General features: G+C 37.9%; 1 protein-coding gene across 1 annotated transcript; it reads left to right on the top strand.

The window, feature by feature from the left end:
* The first annotated feature begins 14178 nt into the window (after nt 1-14178).
* LOC109215031 lies at nt 14179-14655 on the top strand. The gene has a single exon (XM_019379036.1). It carries the CDS (start codon nt 14179-14181, stop codon nt 14653-14655), a length of 477 nt encoding a protein of 158 aa, XP_019234581.1.
* The last annotated feature ends 3252 nt before the right edge of the window (nt 14656-17907 follow it).

The following is a 17907-nucleotide window of genomic DNA, read 5'->3' as shown; positions in this document are numbered from 1 at the left end:
TGTCAGATCAACTTAGGTTCTATCAAGATTCGGTTCTTGTTAATCTTTGGAATTATGAACACAACAGCAACAAAAAATAGAAAAAAAGTTATTGCAGCAACAGAAACAGTAACAAAAAAAAAGAACGAAATTCAGTCAAAAAAACAAAGAGAATCATATTGCTCTTCAAGAAATCAAATTTTATTTCTTTGCTTCCTAATCAAGAACGGAAACAAGAAGAGGGAATCCTAAATCTTTAAGGAAAAAAAAAGTTTCAATGTAAAGATTCCTCTACCAACACATCAACTCCATTTGTTAGAATAGCTTCCATTGAGTCTCTCCACCAATCCTTTTTTTCAGAACCTTTTGTTTGTTTTCAGAAAATAGGATTTTTTTGTTAATTTCAAGGTTTCTCTAAATTTGAAAGCAGTGTTTTGGATAGCGTGCGGCGACAAATAGCGACGAGGGCCCGCTTCACTGAGGTGAGAGGCGCGCAGTGAAGCGCTCGCCTTTTTTATGTGAAGCGACAATTTATACAAAAACATAAAATATTATATACATATAACTAAAAACTCAATAACAATAATATATTAATAAATATATCATTCAAAAATTAAAAAGCAACAAATCAGAGCAAACAAAAATTGGGTTACTGCCTCTGCTCTGCCTCTGGTCGATGTCCAAAAACAAAACCCAAGAAAAAAATTAAGCTCTGGTCGAGAAACAGAGGAAAGAAAGAAAGAAGAAGAAAAACAGAGCAAAGAAAGAAAGAAGAAAAATAGAGCTGAAAGAGCCGATCACTGAAGAAAGAAGAAGAAAAAGAAAAAAGAAGAAGACAGCAATGGTGAAGACGTGAAGTCAACCAGAGCTGAAATAGAAGAAGAAGAAGAAGAAAGTAGAAGAAGAAAGCAGAAGAAGAAGAAGAAAAGAAAAGAAAGTTACATACCTGAAGTGGCTGTTGATGGCTGATGATGGAAGAAGAAGATGTGAAACTCAAGCCCTAATTTTGTCGCTGAAGGAGAAGAAGTGGTCGCTGCTCGTAAGAAGTGAAACCCAGGCCATAATTTTGTGTTTTAGTGAAAATAGCTGCCTCTTCTTCCGTTATTTTCAAATAGCGACGCCTCGTAGCGCCTCTCGCCTCGCAGAAGAAAGGAGAAGAAGAAGAAAAGAAAAGAAAGTTACATACCTAAAGTGGTCGTTGATGGCTGATGATGGAAGAACAAGATGTGAAACCCAAGCCCTAATTTTGTCGCTGAAGGAGAAGAAGTGGTCGCTGCTCGTAAGAAGTGAAACCCAAGCCATAATTTTGTGTTTTAGTGAAAATAGCTGCCTCTTCTTCCGTTATTTTCAAATAGCGACGCCTTGTAGCGCCTCTCGCCTCACAGCGAGAGCGCCTCTCGCTACACAGGCAAAGGCGCTCGCTTTTTCTTCTTCGCATCGCAACAGCCCAGAATGGCGACACTGTCTCGCCTCGCGTCGCTACACGCTTTTAGCGCTGTAGCGCTCGCTATTTACAACACTGTTTGAAAGTGATCACTTAGTAAGTTTTTATACAAAGGCTCAAACCAATTAATCCCATAGTGTAAATGTCGAATCGACCCATTTGTCCTTATTTCAACAAAAGAAACATGGGCTTCTTTCCAAGAACTTTTTTTGTCTTGGTTCCAATTAGACTTGTTTAATCTAGTACGGAACATGCAATCCTTCAATACCAAGTGGAAATAGCTTTCTTTATCATTCAATGAGCACCTTGTATTTCATAAGAATTGGGGGCAATATAATCCTTAGGCCATCCTATCCAACTTTAGAGATAATGAAGGGAGGACTCTTCAAGAGGCCGAGCGCCAAGCAAGAAATAAATTTACTCTGCAAGCTATGTAGCAACAACTAAAGATGGACTTTACAATTCCATAAGATGAGGTACACCATTGTCCAACAAAGAGACACAAGACGGACTTAGGAGGGGAAATCAACTTGTTGTACAGCCCCGAAATAATTCTAGGCTACCGAATATAAGGTATGTATCCCATACCCTCATTGTAAATCAAGAAGCCCTATATATGAGATTGTCGATGATATTAATATAAATCTTGATAGGGTAAGAAACAGGAGGCTACAACGAGGTAGGAAAGAAGATGGTATATTAGTAGCATAAAGATAAAAGTGCCATCTTCCAAAGGCACAAGATATCCATACTTGTACCTTGATCGGGAGAGGAAAGTTGAAGGCATCTTTGATTGTTATAGCTACTCTAAAGGTAAGAAGGCTAAACTTGCTATTGTTGAATTTTCTTAACTTGCTATTTGGTAGAAAAGGCTGACAAGGGACAAACAACAAGATGGATAACCACTCATTGCTATTTGGGTTGAGATGAAGAGGCAAAGGTTTGTGCCTTCCCACTTTCAAAAAGACCTACAATGCATTCGGACCTTGAATCAAGGAACCATGACTATTGATGAATACTTTAAAGCTATAGATATGGCTAGGATCCAAACTAATTCTATGGAAAAAGAATATGCCAATATGGCTAGATCTCTTAATGATTTAGATAGAGAAATAGCTTATGCAATAGAGATACAATAATATGTAACTTTAGATGATTTAGTAGATTGGTTGTAAAGAGAGAAAAGCAAATAAAAGAAAGCAACAAGCTAGCTCATGGAGAAGTTGGTCAAACATCAATTTCAAGAAGTCAGGCCAAAACAAGAAGTGACTCCTACACCTCAAGAAGACGAGGAAAGATGATGAAAAAGAGGAAGGTAAAACTTTTAATCCTAAATCTTCCAAACCATCTAAGTCTATTCAATATCACAAATGTCATAGAAGATGGCATATGATGCATGAATGTCCAAATTAAAGAAATATTCTTTTTAGAAAAGAGAGACGGGGGGGGGGGGAGGGGGAGGGAAGAACAAGGGACAAAAATCAACTATTTTAGCTCGAAGATTTAATTCAAGGGCATATGAGAAAGGAAAATTTTCCTGCCAAAAGAAAATCAAAATTAGATCCTAGATCATTTGAAGTTCCTTGAAAGGATTGGAGATAATGCTTACAAACTTGATGTTCCCGGTAAGTATCAAGTTAGTGCTACCTTCAATGTTTCTAATCTTTCCTAATCTGATGCAGAACTAACTCCATTACATGTGGATGATTGGAGAAGTTTTGTTGTTGTTGTTGATGTTGTTGTCGTCATTATCACTACTACTACCTTCATTATTATTACTACTATTATTATATATACATAAAATTAACTGAATTTTCACTTTTACGTCCATTTTAGAGAGAATTACACGTAAGTACAACTCATACACATACATTGCAACATAATAGTCCAATCATAATTATGCAAATCTATAGCCCAAAGATAATAGCCCACGGTTAAAAAAAGAGCATTTTTCTATTTATTTATTCTGCATATATCTTTAAGCGTGAAAATTCCATTATTCTTCCCAAAGTTCATATACATCACTATTCCAACTACAAAAATGCAAAATCATACATCATACAACTCGAACACCTTAAATTCTCTACTTTCCCAAGTTCCAAATAGCAGAAATCAAATGCAAAAATTAAAAAAATAGTTGCAAGTTCATAATTTGGCAGAAAAATTAACAAGGAAAGTCAATTTCTACATAGATTGTTCAAGGAAAAGTAAGAAACGCACAAAAATTTTAAATTTCAGTTTTAGCTGCACTTGAGCAATACATGTATAAATTTGTATATGGAATGTATAATAATGTATACCAGTATTTCACTGACACAAAAAGCAAAATCAGTGTTAACAAAAAGCATATAGGATACAAAGTTAAAGAAAAAAGAAAAATCTAAATAAAATGTACGCAAAACAAAAGCAAAATGGAAACACAACAAAACAAAAAACCAAAAACATGCAACAAAACTAGAATTACTACGGCGAAATAGGAACTTACTTCAAAAGAGGGAGTGGAACAAAAATCGCGAACAGTCAATGTTGTATAATAGTATTTTCATACCGAATATACAAAATTATATACGTATTATAATATTGTATAATGATATACGAAAACTGGGTTTCATCTTCAACTTCCTTCTTCAACTGGTATGATTCCCAAAACCAACGTTAATCAAATTTTGGTTTCCATTTGATTCAACCGGTATGATTCCCAAAATCAACGTTGTATACGAAAACTGGGTCTTTTCCATTTTTAACTACGGAAATTTTGACCTCTTTAATAGGGATATTAAATAATAAGTTTTCTATTAATTGTCATATTCTTTTTTCCTTTTTAACCTACAAGAATTCCGACTTTCCCAGCAAACTGGGATATGAACGGACCATTTTTACACTCTTGTTATTAGGAATATCAATTAAAGAAGGATTCTCCTACTTATGTTTTACACCTAAACTTCGCAAAAGTTCTATTACTCTTCCTATTTTTGTTCAAAATAAAACTAATACCATTTTGAGTGCCCATGTGGCGTATATTAACTCATGAGAACCCCGCTATTGTAAATATGCTCCCCATGTGTATTACACTATTATTGCGTACAAATATCATTCACTATTCTTTTCCATATTTTCTTTCGCATTTTTAGATGTTATTTTCGGCCGTTTCACTAATAAAACCTAGAAAAATATTGACCACCAAATTTATATTGGACAAAACTTAGATGATTTTGAACTCCTAAATAGTAGGAAAGTTTTTTTATTTTACAATTTTATCCAATGAAAAATATGTTTTTAAAGGGTAAAAAGGGCGAATGACATTTTGCTAAGAGCCTTCGTACTTTTAATATAATATATATAGAGAGAGAGATAGAGATATAGATATAGATTTCGGTCCTAGGTTATCTCTACACTGTATAAATACACTGGAACCACATTTTTTTAAGGGAATTTTGACCTAGGGAGCTATTGGAGAGCATTGGAGGCTTCAAAACACAAGATTTCATCATCCTTCCACCAATTCAATACGCGAGTTTGGATTGTAACATTGGATTAATGTTTTCTTATTCTTTAACTCTATTGTGATGACTTTCTCCATATCTATGGAGTAGATTACCTAAGGGTTTGACATGATTTGGTAACTTGGTTGTTGTTTATGGACTTGATTATTGTTTAATTGCTTGAATATGATGGAGGAGCTTTAATCTTAGTTGTGATTTTATTCGTTATCTTGTTTAACCTAAAGAGGAACACTTTATTGAATATTATCGCAGCATATGATTTAATTTATTTTGGTAGTTCTTTAACCTAATCGAAAGAGCTTCGTGATCTACCGTTTCAATTAAGCAACAACAACAAGATTGAGAAATATTCGCGAGAAGCTTCTCTTAGACCATTCCTACCAATAGATTCTTGCAAGTTTCACCGCACTTCACATTGGCTTATTTGAGCGGTTCAAGTTTAATCGAGAGAGGAGTCTGAATCAGAATAATAAGATAATAACATGTTGAATTCGTGAGAATCAATAAAACCTTTAACTGTGCCAAATCTAGGACAGCAATCGTACACCTATCATGTCATGACCCTTATTTCTCGCAGTGATGACAACCCAAGTTTACTACTCTCTAGTTCTCTGTGATCAATTATTAATTGCTTTACTTTTAGTTAGTTAATTATAGTTCATAATCATCCCAAATCAAAGTGTTGAACATCCTAAATAGCATTAACTCATAAATTATTTGAACATTATTTAAATCCAACCCCTATGGAGGCGATATTTTACTATACTATCTTTGACTAACAAGCTTCAATTTTTATACACCGGTTTTGCGCTCGTCAGGATTCCTAACCATTGTGTTACCATCAATGCTATCACATATTTAAAGGATTCAAATTCATTTAAAAGTTCAGATTTAAACCATGATGCAACATATTTATCAAAAATAATCTTTCATGACTACTTTGGTAATTTCCTTGACTAAGTACTAATGTAAAATTACGCGCTGAACAAACATTCAATTTGTTCGCCTAGTCCAAAGATGGCATATTAGAATAGGTTCATGGTGGATAAAGTATAAGAAAGTGCTTCTTGTTGCCAAAGCTAGATTGTAATATCATATTAACATTCTAATACAGAAAAGCAAAAAAGAGAGCTGAAACAACATTTTGAATCGGAAGATTGGAAGTTACCTGCTCATAAATGCAAAAGGTTCTAGCAGAAGCTAGTTCTTTGGCAAAGAAATCTTTATCCGGACAGGTTGAAGAGAACCACTGGCAGCCAATTTCAGGTACCTACGCCAAATGCATTCATTTAATAGACCTTTCTATCAAAAACATTTGCCTAATCTTGGTAGCTCAACATGTCATATTTCTTAGCCAGAAAAAAAGAAAGCCTCATATCTCCTTCCAAATTTTGATTTTTGAAACAAAATACTACATCACCCATGCCCCTGAGCTAATTTATAGTGGTTTTGACCATGAAGCTGTTTGCTACACAATTAATTGCCGCTCATCAGATAAACAAGCTTAGCATAGATATGACAGCCAAGAGTACGAATTCAATTAAGGGATTTTAGCAAAGAAACCCTTGCCCTATGTCAGGCAATCACTGCTATCAGTTAGATGAATTAAGTATCCATACCATGGTCTATTGATGTGCACAAAAACAATGTCATTTACTTCGTTACCATCCGTTTACACTTAACTTTTTCCTTATTTTACCTAACTGAGAAGAAGAATAGCACAGCAGACAAACTAATCAAATTACCTGTAGAAAGTCAATGCCATAGGTAATCTTGACCTTTGAATAAGGTAATGCAGCTATAAAAGAATCGTTCCTCCATGCAGTGATAGGTTCTGTAAGAACAGGAGCCAATTTCTCACAGCTTTTACCACTACGATCTAAAGCTGCCTTCAGCCCAGCTTCTTCAATTGCTTCTACCCATTCTCTTGCTGACCCATCCAGAATAGGAACCTGTCTCAGTTTGTTTAGTTCAACAATTAATTATTTTACTGCTAATCCAATATTATTTTTTACACTGCCATTCATCTAGTCAAATAAAGATTTTTGAACACCATAATTTCCATAATTAATTGCTAAAATTACCACCAAAGAAAAAAAAAAGAATGAATAAGCCAAAAGCACAAAATCTAGCCCCTAAAAACATTATGATTCTTTCTTTTTCTTTTTTTTTTTTTTTTAGGGGGGGGGGGGGTTGTGATAAAGTAAGGTAAATCTAATCTATAAATACTCCATCTATTGTAAATTTACTATCCCACATTGACTTTGGTGGTCAAAATTAGGAAAGTTGATCATCAAACCATTGTTAATGTACTTAGACTTAAACAACTGAACTCAATATTCTTACAAGTAAATCAAGAATCTCATTAAAATAAAAGAAGCGCCATAAAAGTGCAGACTACGTACAGTGAGGTTACAAAAAATATACGAGGCCCCGATGTGCTTTTGTTATGGTCTATTGCAAGGGATGGGACTTAGTCCTACATCGGTACTACAAAGTGCTGATGTGGGGTTTATATAGCCTTGGGCTCTCCCAACCCAATAGGTAGCTTTTGGGGTGTTGTTCTCCCTGGGTTGTATCAATGGTATCAGAGCCACCCACCACCCTCTGTCCCCACCGTGTCTTGGATGGTGATGTCGGTATTGCAGTGTTCGCCCGGGGCTAGAAATGTCTAGCGCACAGCCGTCGAGGACGACGGATGCTGAGCGTGGTGGTTTGTTATGGTCTATTGCAAGGAATGGGACGTGAGTCCTACATGGTACTACAAAGTGCTGACAAGGGGTTTATATAGCCTTGGGCTCTCCCACCCCAATAGCTAGCTTTTGGGGTGTGGTTCTCTCTGGGTTGTATCACCTTTGGAGGAAGTCAAGGAAGACCAAGAAAAGTATGTATATATATACATCTTTCACTTCTCACACAAAATCTAATAGATGCAGACATTGTGTATTTTAGGGTTATGAAACTACTTGTTTGGAAGCACCTATTTCTCCTCTCCTTTCAGATATCTTTGCCTCATTTTTTGGTAGCCAAGTTAAACAAAATGGAGACTCCACCCTAAAGGGAGAATGCATTAATATCCTAATTAATCATTACTTCGCGTTCATTCCAAATGTTATAGTTCTATTTTGACTTGACACAGTTGAAATTGGAGGAATTTATGTGCTGATATGAGTAAGGGATTCCACTAATATTGCTTGTTGAACTAGCCTTGTGAGCAGTGCCGGCCTTAGGGTAAGGCAAGTTTAGGCCCCAAAAATACTCCATTGATATTGACGATTTAGACTTATATTTCAAATTAAAACTGTTAAGAAAAATAGTATAATTAGAAAGTAATACTCTAATCGATAATTCGATATACTTAATCATATAAGAGGACTTGATTCTTTTCAAATGCATACATTGCTTCTAATTAACAGTTTTTATACTAGTGGCATATACCGAATTCTTTTTAAAATTAAAATTGATAAGATCTTACTTAAGATCAACAATGAAAAATTAAATGGATTATCTATACATATTACTAATTGAAAAAATTATTACAAAAAGTTAATTATAAACAAAATTATTACTTTACATTTCAAAAAGTTAGATAAATAAACTTCAAAGAAAAATATATAGGAAGTTTTTGTTAAAAAAAAATTAAGGCCTCTAATCAAGGTTTGATTTGGCTTTAGGCCACCAATTCCGTTGAGCCACCTGATTGTGAGTACTGAGTCAAATTAGGACTACACTTGAAAGTGCGACAAATGGATATAAAGAGTTAAGAATGGAATGGGAGTACCTCAAAGGAGGAGGGATGATGAGGATCAGAGGTTTCGACTTCGAGACGGCAATTATCGACGCCGGTGGCTTCCAAAGCGGAAAGCAAGTGCTCAACGGTACTAATAGAGTGCCCATCTTTACACAGCGTGGTGCACAGTGGAGACTCCTTGGCGAAGTCAATGGATGCCTGAATGACCTTTGAACCGAGTTCAAAGTACCTACCCTCGCCGGCAAGCTCCGGGCAGATTCTAACGGTGGATACCTTGCCGGAGTGGAGACCGATTCCGGTAACTTCTACACAGTTGGCTACTGTTTGCTGGAGCTTACCAGTCTGTAAAAAATGAATCTAATTTGTCAGTTAACAGTCTTGTGTGTGTGTGTAGAGGGAAAAAGAGAGAGTGAGTTAGTGTGTGTACGGAAATCCAAGAGATGAGGGTTGAACAGTTGCGAACGAATGCCATTACAGATTGTTAGGTCAAGGAAATGTCTTCATCGAGGGAAGGGAACAACCAGTAAAACCTTTTAAATTGTAACATTAAATTGGGTTATTTTAGTTGCTTATTGATTTTTAAGTACTTTTTTAATTTGTGTGTTGTTTGGTAATAAGCATTTCGAGTGTATGGAAGCAAGAAGTGTTAGTACGTATTCCACTAAGAGAACAGTAAGGAAGTGAAAGTCATAATAGTCTTTCTTCTCTTTCCGCCTATAAAAAGTAATTAAAGCATAAAAAAAGTATTTTTTATAAGCTAGAATGTCCGAGAATCTAAATTTATTTTTTATTTATATTTATATAATAATGAAAAGGCAGAATGGCGTAAATGGTATATATACTTGTCCCACTTTGTTATACCGGTCCTCATGGCCTAGGACGTCATGGTCCAGGGACATCATCCTCACCGTCTAAAGACAACCTTCATGGTCCAAAGTGAATTTGCATCATGTTTAAATTCTTGCAATAACCCATATATATTTGCATGCATCGTGTTTTAAGTTTTACAGGTAATCCAGGATGTAACCGTTCTTCAAACGGGAGCAATCTTCGCTCCGATTTTTGTTCATAACGTTCATATCTCGCAATTGTTTCTAATGTAACCAACCATCAGCTACCCACTTTTAGTCGATAACCGTTCAGATACCTGCCCTGTGATACACCCATAACTTCTCAAATTCACTCATGATTTCACATAAATTCATCCAATACTATTCTACCCCAAAATAACCTTTTCCAAAACATACAACCATTCCTATAACAACTCGATCGGTTTCGTTCNTTAAAATAAGAAGAAATAATCATTGAAATAAGAACTAATAATAATTATAGCAAAAATCTTATGCTGTGATGATAATTTTTTCTTCTATCTCTGAACAACCGGCGTTTGCAGCCATGGCAGTGTCTCCAATCTCTTGCCTTGTCTTCACTATTATATATCCAAGCCGCCCCCACCTTTTTTAAAGAGCTCACCAACCTGTTTTCTAACCAGTATTTTCGCTACTTTATTCTATTTTTCCAATATGCAAATTTTAGGTTACACATAGTGTGTGGATGCTGACCAATTTCTAGATATGCCTCTCTGGGCACCTACAAGCTCTTTTACTCCATTTTCAAAAGAATAAGGAGTCGTAGATTTGCAGTTGTATTCTTTCCCTACTACCTTATTTTTATTTAGTGAAAAAAGGATTACGCTAGGGCACATAAATCTACCAACGTGACAAAAAGACAAAAAATAAATTATATAATTACTGCCCCTCTCTGTACCGCCATTGATTTCTTAGATTTGAGCTACTCTCCGTTTCGCCATTGATTTTCTCGATCTGAGCCCCTATCTGTTCCGCCATTGATTTTCTTCCATTTTCAAAAAAAAAAAAAAAAAAACCAACAACCCGGCAAAAGCAGAAGCAGACATGATTTGAGTGGGCTTTGGACATAAAAATCCAGGCAAAGATGAGGGAGAAGAGAGGACAGACAGAAGTGGTTCATACTTTCTAAGCCCTAACTAAGCAGATAAGTGTAAAATGAGGGAAAATTTTGGGTTTGGGAGGTAATAATCATTTCTTGTTTTATTTTCCTATATGGCCATAATAAATGACCTAGAGCCTACGTGGTCTAATTTTCTTGACGTGGCTTCCTACGTGTAGGAGATTGCATTACACGCACTGACGGCCTCGTATCATAAGCGTTTATTATACACGGTTTGAAGGAGTGTAAGTGCATGGATGGCAAATTGTTAAGTTTGGGGACCGGCATGACAAAGTGGGACAAGTATAGGTGTTATTTAGGCCATTCTGTCTAATTAAAAAGAGAGGAAAAAGACTACACATTAAGCCAAGTGGTAGCCTCATAATAGGCCACCTGGCAATTTAGGATAAAGTTAGTTAGATAGGTAATAAATTTGGAGTTTTAAAATTATTTTAAAATAAAAAAATAAAAATAAAAAGGTTACCAATTCGACTGGGGAGTAATTTCTTCCTAATAATATAGTCTATATCTATAAAAAAAAGACTAGCAATATTTTTTTTATAAAGTAAATAATTTGATTTTGAATTTACAGATAGAAATATTTGAGAAGTAAGGTGCCAATTGAAATTTTTTTAACACAACATGATATAATATAATAAAAATATAAATTATAATTTAAAATAATGAATATTGACCGCATAAAGTACGGGTTCTAATACTAGTTACACATAAACACACATTCCCACACATACATTGCAACCAAATGGTTCCGATGAATACTTCATATACAACTTTGTAAAGCTCTAGTCCAAAAACTCTAGGCTCAAACCTGAAAAAGGAGCTTATCTCCATTTATTTATCTTTAGGGAAAAATTACACGACACATCAAATATTTACATAGTATTTATCATATGTAACTATACTTTCAGCAAATTTACCATTTGTAGCTATATTTATATTTTATAAAAAATGCCTGAAATAAGAGATTATTTGAACTGATACAAGAGATCAACAAGCCTTTGTAGCTCAACTGGTTAGAGGGCTCACTTAGTTAGTGGAGGTCTTGAGTTCAAATCTCAACAAGAGCATTATATTTTTCTGTATTTCACCTTAGTTGTATTCGTTGCGCGAACGAATACATTCAATATAGATTGTATGCTTTGTATACTATATAGGATAAAATTGGTTCACATTAAATACTCGAATAACAGAATGACACTTGGAATGGGGACAGGCGGAAGACGAAGCAAATGGGAGTCAAGATCGAAGGCAACAACTTCGGTTGACATCGGGTATACCCCAAAGGGAACATTATCAACAAGAGCAAACAAATATTTTCCACCAGATGACATTCAATGAAGAATATTCCTCAGCATTAAATATACATCCGTTATAGAGAATTTTGGCATTCATAACATGTCGTTACATATTCATCAATGACCCTCATTATTGTCAGTTAAGAGGGGTTTGATCCTAGAACCTTCTTCCCTAGGTTTAGCTATAAATAATGACTTCAACAGCCATTGTAAGATATGAAATTTCTGACAAACTTATGTTGCACATTATTCCAAGCTTAATATTACTTCATTTTTTGTCTAACAATATTCTTATCACTGCCTTCAGAAGTCTTGCTCCCGAAACCAAGTCGTCTGCTATTTTATCTCGATTGCAATGCTAAGTCTTGCATTTTATTTAATTTATTTATCATTTTGGGGATCAAATCGATTCGTTTGTCTATAAACCATGCTATAAATTCAACTGTACCGTTTTACGAGTAAACAGTTTGGAACCCATCGTGGACTTAGACAGTTGCGTAATTGAGTTGATCCTTGCGTCTATTACTAATTTGTTTGATTCTTTGTTTCTTAGAAAAAATCGTAAAAGACGGCAGATAAACGATATCAACATCACACACAACATCGAGGCACAAGAAAATCCACCTCAACACGAGGATTCGATCAACGACACCCGCAACAAGGAAGACGTAGCCACGCCGATTCATGGTGGGCGGTATCCCCGACACATACGGGAGGCGACTCGCGATGACGCTAAAGATGATTACATTGTGGAAACGGTGAGGATCTTGAGAAAACAACAAAAGGTTATCATGAGCCATCTCTCACAGCAAGACCAGGCCATGACAGAATTGAGACAAGCTTTGTCTGGTGCTTCCAACAACGCGAATGGAAGAGGTCCAATTCTCCCAGTGCTTCCGCAAATCAAACAATGCAAAGGGTTGACAAAAACACCTCGAGGGGTGAGGTCGGCTTCGACGAGGTCGGGGGGGACCGGTAGCGGATTTAGTAACAACAACAATAATGATTCCTTCAAAACCGAGAGGAAAATAAATGCCTGAATGGTCAAAATTCCAGGCACACCGCTAGTGTTAAAGTGACCGGACTTATATAAATACACCCAGTTGTCGTTTAAAGAAAGCGTGACACCAAAGTTGATTCCGATGCGGTTGAAATTGCCAAAAGTACCAAAATATTATGGGACAATGGACCCTCAGGAGCATATCACCACGTATACAACAGCGGTGAAAGGGAACAACTTGGCTCCCCACGAGATTGAGTCGGTCCTGCTGAAGAAGTTCGGAGAAACCCTCATGAAGAGGGCCCTGACATGGTACTAACTCTTACCCGAACACTCTATAAATTCCTTCGAGATGCTTGCAAACTCTTTCATGAAGGCCCATGCCAGGACCAAGAAGGTACATGCCCGAAAGGCGGACATGTTCAAAATTATGCAAGGAGAGTCCAAATTGCTGCGTGAGTTCGTGACCAAGTTTCAGAAAGAAAGGATGCTACTACTTGTCGTGCCAGATGAATGGGCAGCTGAGGCATTTACTAATGGGCTGAACTCGAGGAGCTCTAACGCCTCTCAAAAAATGAAAGAAAACCTGCTCGAGTTCAGATCGACCACATGAGCAGATCTCCATAACCGTTACGAGTCAAATATAAGAATAGAAGATGATCAACTTGGATTCCTAGCATCAACCAAGGGTCGAGATCGATAAAATAACATAGATAAGTCGAAGGATGATTTAGATGCAGATCGGCGATCTTCTAAGGGCCGATTTTGTCCCTATGAAAGGGCCGAAGGACATGGTAGAGGGTTCTGGTCGGTAGAGAGGTTCGCACTCGATAGAAAAACTGACCGTACATGTCATTGTAAGATAAAGAGCTATCGAGTTTCCATGATTCCACTTATCCTAGACTGTTCGAGTATATTTTTAACGTTACGTAGTGGAGCTGGTATCGGTGATGACGAACATCAAGGAAGCACGGTTCCCGAGGCCGATGAGGTCTGATCTCAGCTATAGGGATCCTAATCTATGGTGCGAGTATCATGAGGCTAACAGACACTACACTAGGGACTGCCAACATTTGTGTGAGGAGGTGGAGATGTTGTTGAAAAAAGGCTATCTCAGAGAGTTCTTGAGCGATTGGGCTAAAAACAATTATGGTCGCAACCGGGATAATGCATAGCCCTCGAAGATAGGTGAAGACCCTCCCCTAAAAACTATCAACATGATTTTCGAGGGAAACAAGATCAACGGTGTGACCTTCTCGGTAAAAAAAAAGACAAAGGTGTCGGTGACTTATAGCAAGAGATTCCGGGAAGTCGCCGAAGATGATATCACATTCACAGAAGAGGATGTCGATGGACTTCTACTGCCACACAACGATGCCCTGATAATCTCTTATAACGTTCTGGATTTTAAAATTAAACGTGTTTTGGTGGACCCGGGGAGTTCAGCCAACATCACTCAATGGAGAATGCTGGAGCAAGCCAAGCCAACTAGAAGCATCATTCCAGCCACAAATCTCCTCGTCGGGTTCAACTTAGCAAGAGTGACAACCCGAGGGGAGATCTTGCTGCCCGCAAATGCCGAAGGGGTCATGAAGACTACCTTGTTTGAAGTAGTAGATGGCGACATGGGCTACAACATAATTCTTGGCAGACCATGGCTACACGAGATGCATCAACATATCACCAACTTCTAAAATTTTCGACTCTGGAGGAGATTAACCGACGGCCAAAGAAATGAACGTGATCTCGATTTCCAACAGTAAAGGGAAGGAACACACGACATAATAATTACAATAATCGGTGCCTGCTCTCGAATCAAACAAAGATGACAAGGGGAGGAGTCAACGGAATCCCACTAGGTGCCAAGGTATTTCCAGGTACCGAAAGAAACAGATGCGACCAAGTCCACAACGGAGGAGCTCGAACAAGTAGCATTGTTCCAAAAGTTTCTAGAGAGGAAGTTCTACTTGGGGACAGGACTAAACCCCGAACTCAAGTCATGATTTATTGAATTTCTTAAAACTAGCGTTGATTATTTTGCATGGCCACACGCGGATATGACAGGTATCTCGCTAGAGGTGGCCGTGCACAAGTTAAGTCTGGATCAAAACATCCCGACGGTAAGGCAAAAGAAGCGCCCAATTGTCGAGGTTAGAAATAGGTTTGTTAAAGAAGAGGTAAATTTTTAACTGTAAAATAGTACAGTTGAATTTGTAGTTGGTTTACAGACATGCGAATTGATTTGATATCCAAAATGATGAATAAATTAAATAAAGTGCAAGACTTAGCGTTGAAATCGAGGTACAATAACATACAACTTGATTCGGTGAGTAAGGCTTCCGAAGGCAGCGATAAGAATATTGTTAGACAAAAAATGGAGTAATATTAAGCTTGGAATAATGTGTAGCATAAGTTTGTCAGAAATTTCATGCCTTACAATGGCTGTTGAAGTCATTATTTATAGCTAAACCTAGGAAACACGGTACTAGGATCAAGCTCCTCCTAAATGACAATAATGAGGTCCATTGATGAATATGTATGCTATGAATGCCAAATTCTCTATAACGGATATGTATTTAATGATGAGGTATATTCTTTATTGAATGTTATCTGGTGGCAAATATTTGTTTGCCCTCGTTGACAATGTTCCCTTCGGGGTTTACCTGATGTCAACCGAAGTTGTTGCCTTTGGTCTTAACTTCCATTTGCTTCATCTTTCGCCTGTCCCCGGTACTATGTGTCATTCTATTATTCGAATATTTAATGTGAACCGATTTTACCCTATAAAGATAGCCCCCAGCTTTTCAGTGGCACATCTTTGTGTCACACTGAAGTTGGTGAAGATTCCTTTCTTGTCGGGAATTTTTTTGAACCCTTCTGAAAGGTTTCTGGCGCTTGTTTAGACGCACGTCTCTTCGTATTTAATACCCCGAATACGTGTTACTCCACAATTTAAAAATATTTTTGCTGGTTCTTGGGGTAATCATGACTGCAATTTTAGCCTCATATTCCTTTACTTATACGTCTCATTCTTCTTATTTTACACTTAACAGTTCTACAAACTCTCTCAACTTCTTTGCATTCAACTCTTTGCTTCTTTCACCTTTCTTCACGAAACTCTTATCACCTTCTGCTGATTATGGCTACCTTTAATAACTCTTCTAAGAACTCCGGTCTTCTCTTCGGTGGAGGGTCCGAATAAGAGTGAAGACAAAGAATTCGATGTTAATGCTGACCCCCCTATGGTGAGCACCATCATCCCCAAATGTCCATACACAACTAAGGACTTTGAAGAAAAGTTCCCTTCTTCAAGTTCTCGCACTTGGGTTGTTAGCATATACCATTCTTCTATCCGTCCTTCCAGCATTCCTGCTATGAAAGAGGACTGTGATTGCCATGACCTGAACATCATTGCTCCCGAACTGGTGGAGCGAGTAACCTTTATTAAGAAGGGTTTCATGTATATTTATACGTACCCATTCACTTTGGGTGAATTTTCTTTGAGCGTGGGACTAGACCCTGTTATTTTGGAGATGTCCAATGATACCAAGTCTATTTGGCACAGGTGGGCCTTTCAGTATGAACGGTGGTCTATCTGCAGTGGCTGTGCTAGGAAACGCAGGAGGAGTTCACCTTGACTCAAAGTATGAATCTCTACTCCCCCAAGATTTTTCGGGGGGGGGGGGGGTGTAATAAATTTTAGCAAACGTGGTCACCATTCTTTGCGCACTAGCATGGCTGGAGTTGTTTGTTGTTGTTGCTACCAGGGATATCATCCCAGCCACAACTCCATCTTTCCCTGAGCCCTGGAGTCGTACATGTAAGTTCAAAGTCTGTCTTTTTCTAAAAGAAGGTTGTTTCATGTCATTGTTTATCTTTCTTCTCTTATTGTTTCAGCAACTCGGTGGACACCACCAAGAGTTGAAGGCCTGGACCGATTGGTTCAGAAGATTCTAGATATCACCACGCCTGAGACCCGCTAATAGAAGGAGTTGGACCCTAAATACGGATAGAAGGTCAAGAATCATGGTAAGTTAACTGATTGTGCCCTCATTTCATTTTTGTGCATGAGAAAATTGGTTAACCTCTCTTTTTGTTGAATTCAGGTCTCCCGCAGAGCTCTGAGGAGGATGTTTTGGTTGATCCTGTGGAGGCTACAAGGTTGTTGAAAGAGGTTCTCACCCGAACAAGCACCATCGGGTCTGCTTCCGGTGCAAATGCTTTCTCTCGAAGTCCCTGGCCGGAGAACAAGCAACCAAAAAGACGACGTTCTTCCTCGGCCGAGGGCAAGAATAAAAAGATAAAAAAAGCTACGCCCGAGCTAGCCACAGTCATTGTGGTGATTGACAATGATGGGGAATCCAGTGTTCCCTACAAAGGAGATAACGTCCTTCATAAGCTCAACAAAATGCTCAATCTGAAGAGCTTATAAACCCAACCGGGGACGATACCCAAGCGCTCTAGGGAGAGTTTAACTTGGTGGAGAGTACAATTCTCCATTTCCCAGTTTCTACTCCCGGTACTATGCGACTGAGTACCGGGCCTCTTCCATCTTCGATAGGTGAGCAACCAACAACGAGCACTGCCTCCGCCGCAGTTGTTTCTCATCCCACAACACCATTAGCTTGATCTCTTTCCACGCAGGCCATACCTTCTTCACTAGAAATTGCTACATCACCCCCACTGGCCGCAGACATCCGAGAGGAAGATGTTCCTCCTCCCTAGTCCCAGACCATGGGAGTTGGGGGAACAGCTATTCGCCCCCTTCTGCAGATCCCTAGAGGAGGATGAGTGTCTCCATCTCGATATCTATCGAGTGCCATCTGTTGTCCGGCCGGTGGAACTCGCCAATTACCTAAAGTCGCTAGCTTCAGAGAAAGATAATAAGAAAATACACTCTCTTTCGGGGGAGTGTATGATAAATAATGCCATGCACAACGCCGTAG

This window comes from Nicotiana attenuata, unplaced genomic scaffold, assembly GCF_001879085.1.
Source record: "Nicotiana attenuata strain UT unplaced genomic scaffold, NIATTr2, whole genome shotgun sequence".
In the NCBI taxonomy this organism is placed as follows: domain Eukaryota; kingdom Viridiplantae; phylum Streptophyta; class Magnoliopsida; order Solanales; family Solanaceae; genus Nicotiana; species Nicotiana attenuata.
This window is presented reverse-complemented; position numbering and strand designations above follow the sequence as displayed.

What these genes read in the sequence shown, in the direction of transcription:
- LOC109215031 (XM_019379036.1), top strand. Translation starts at nt 14,179, where the DNA reads ATGATTTTCGAGGGAAACAAGATCAACGGTGTGACCTTCTCGGTAAAA.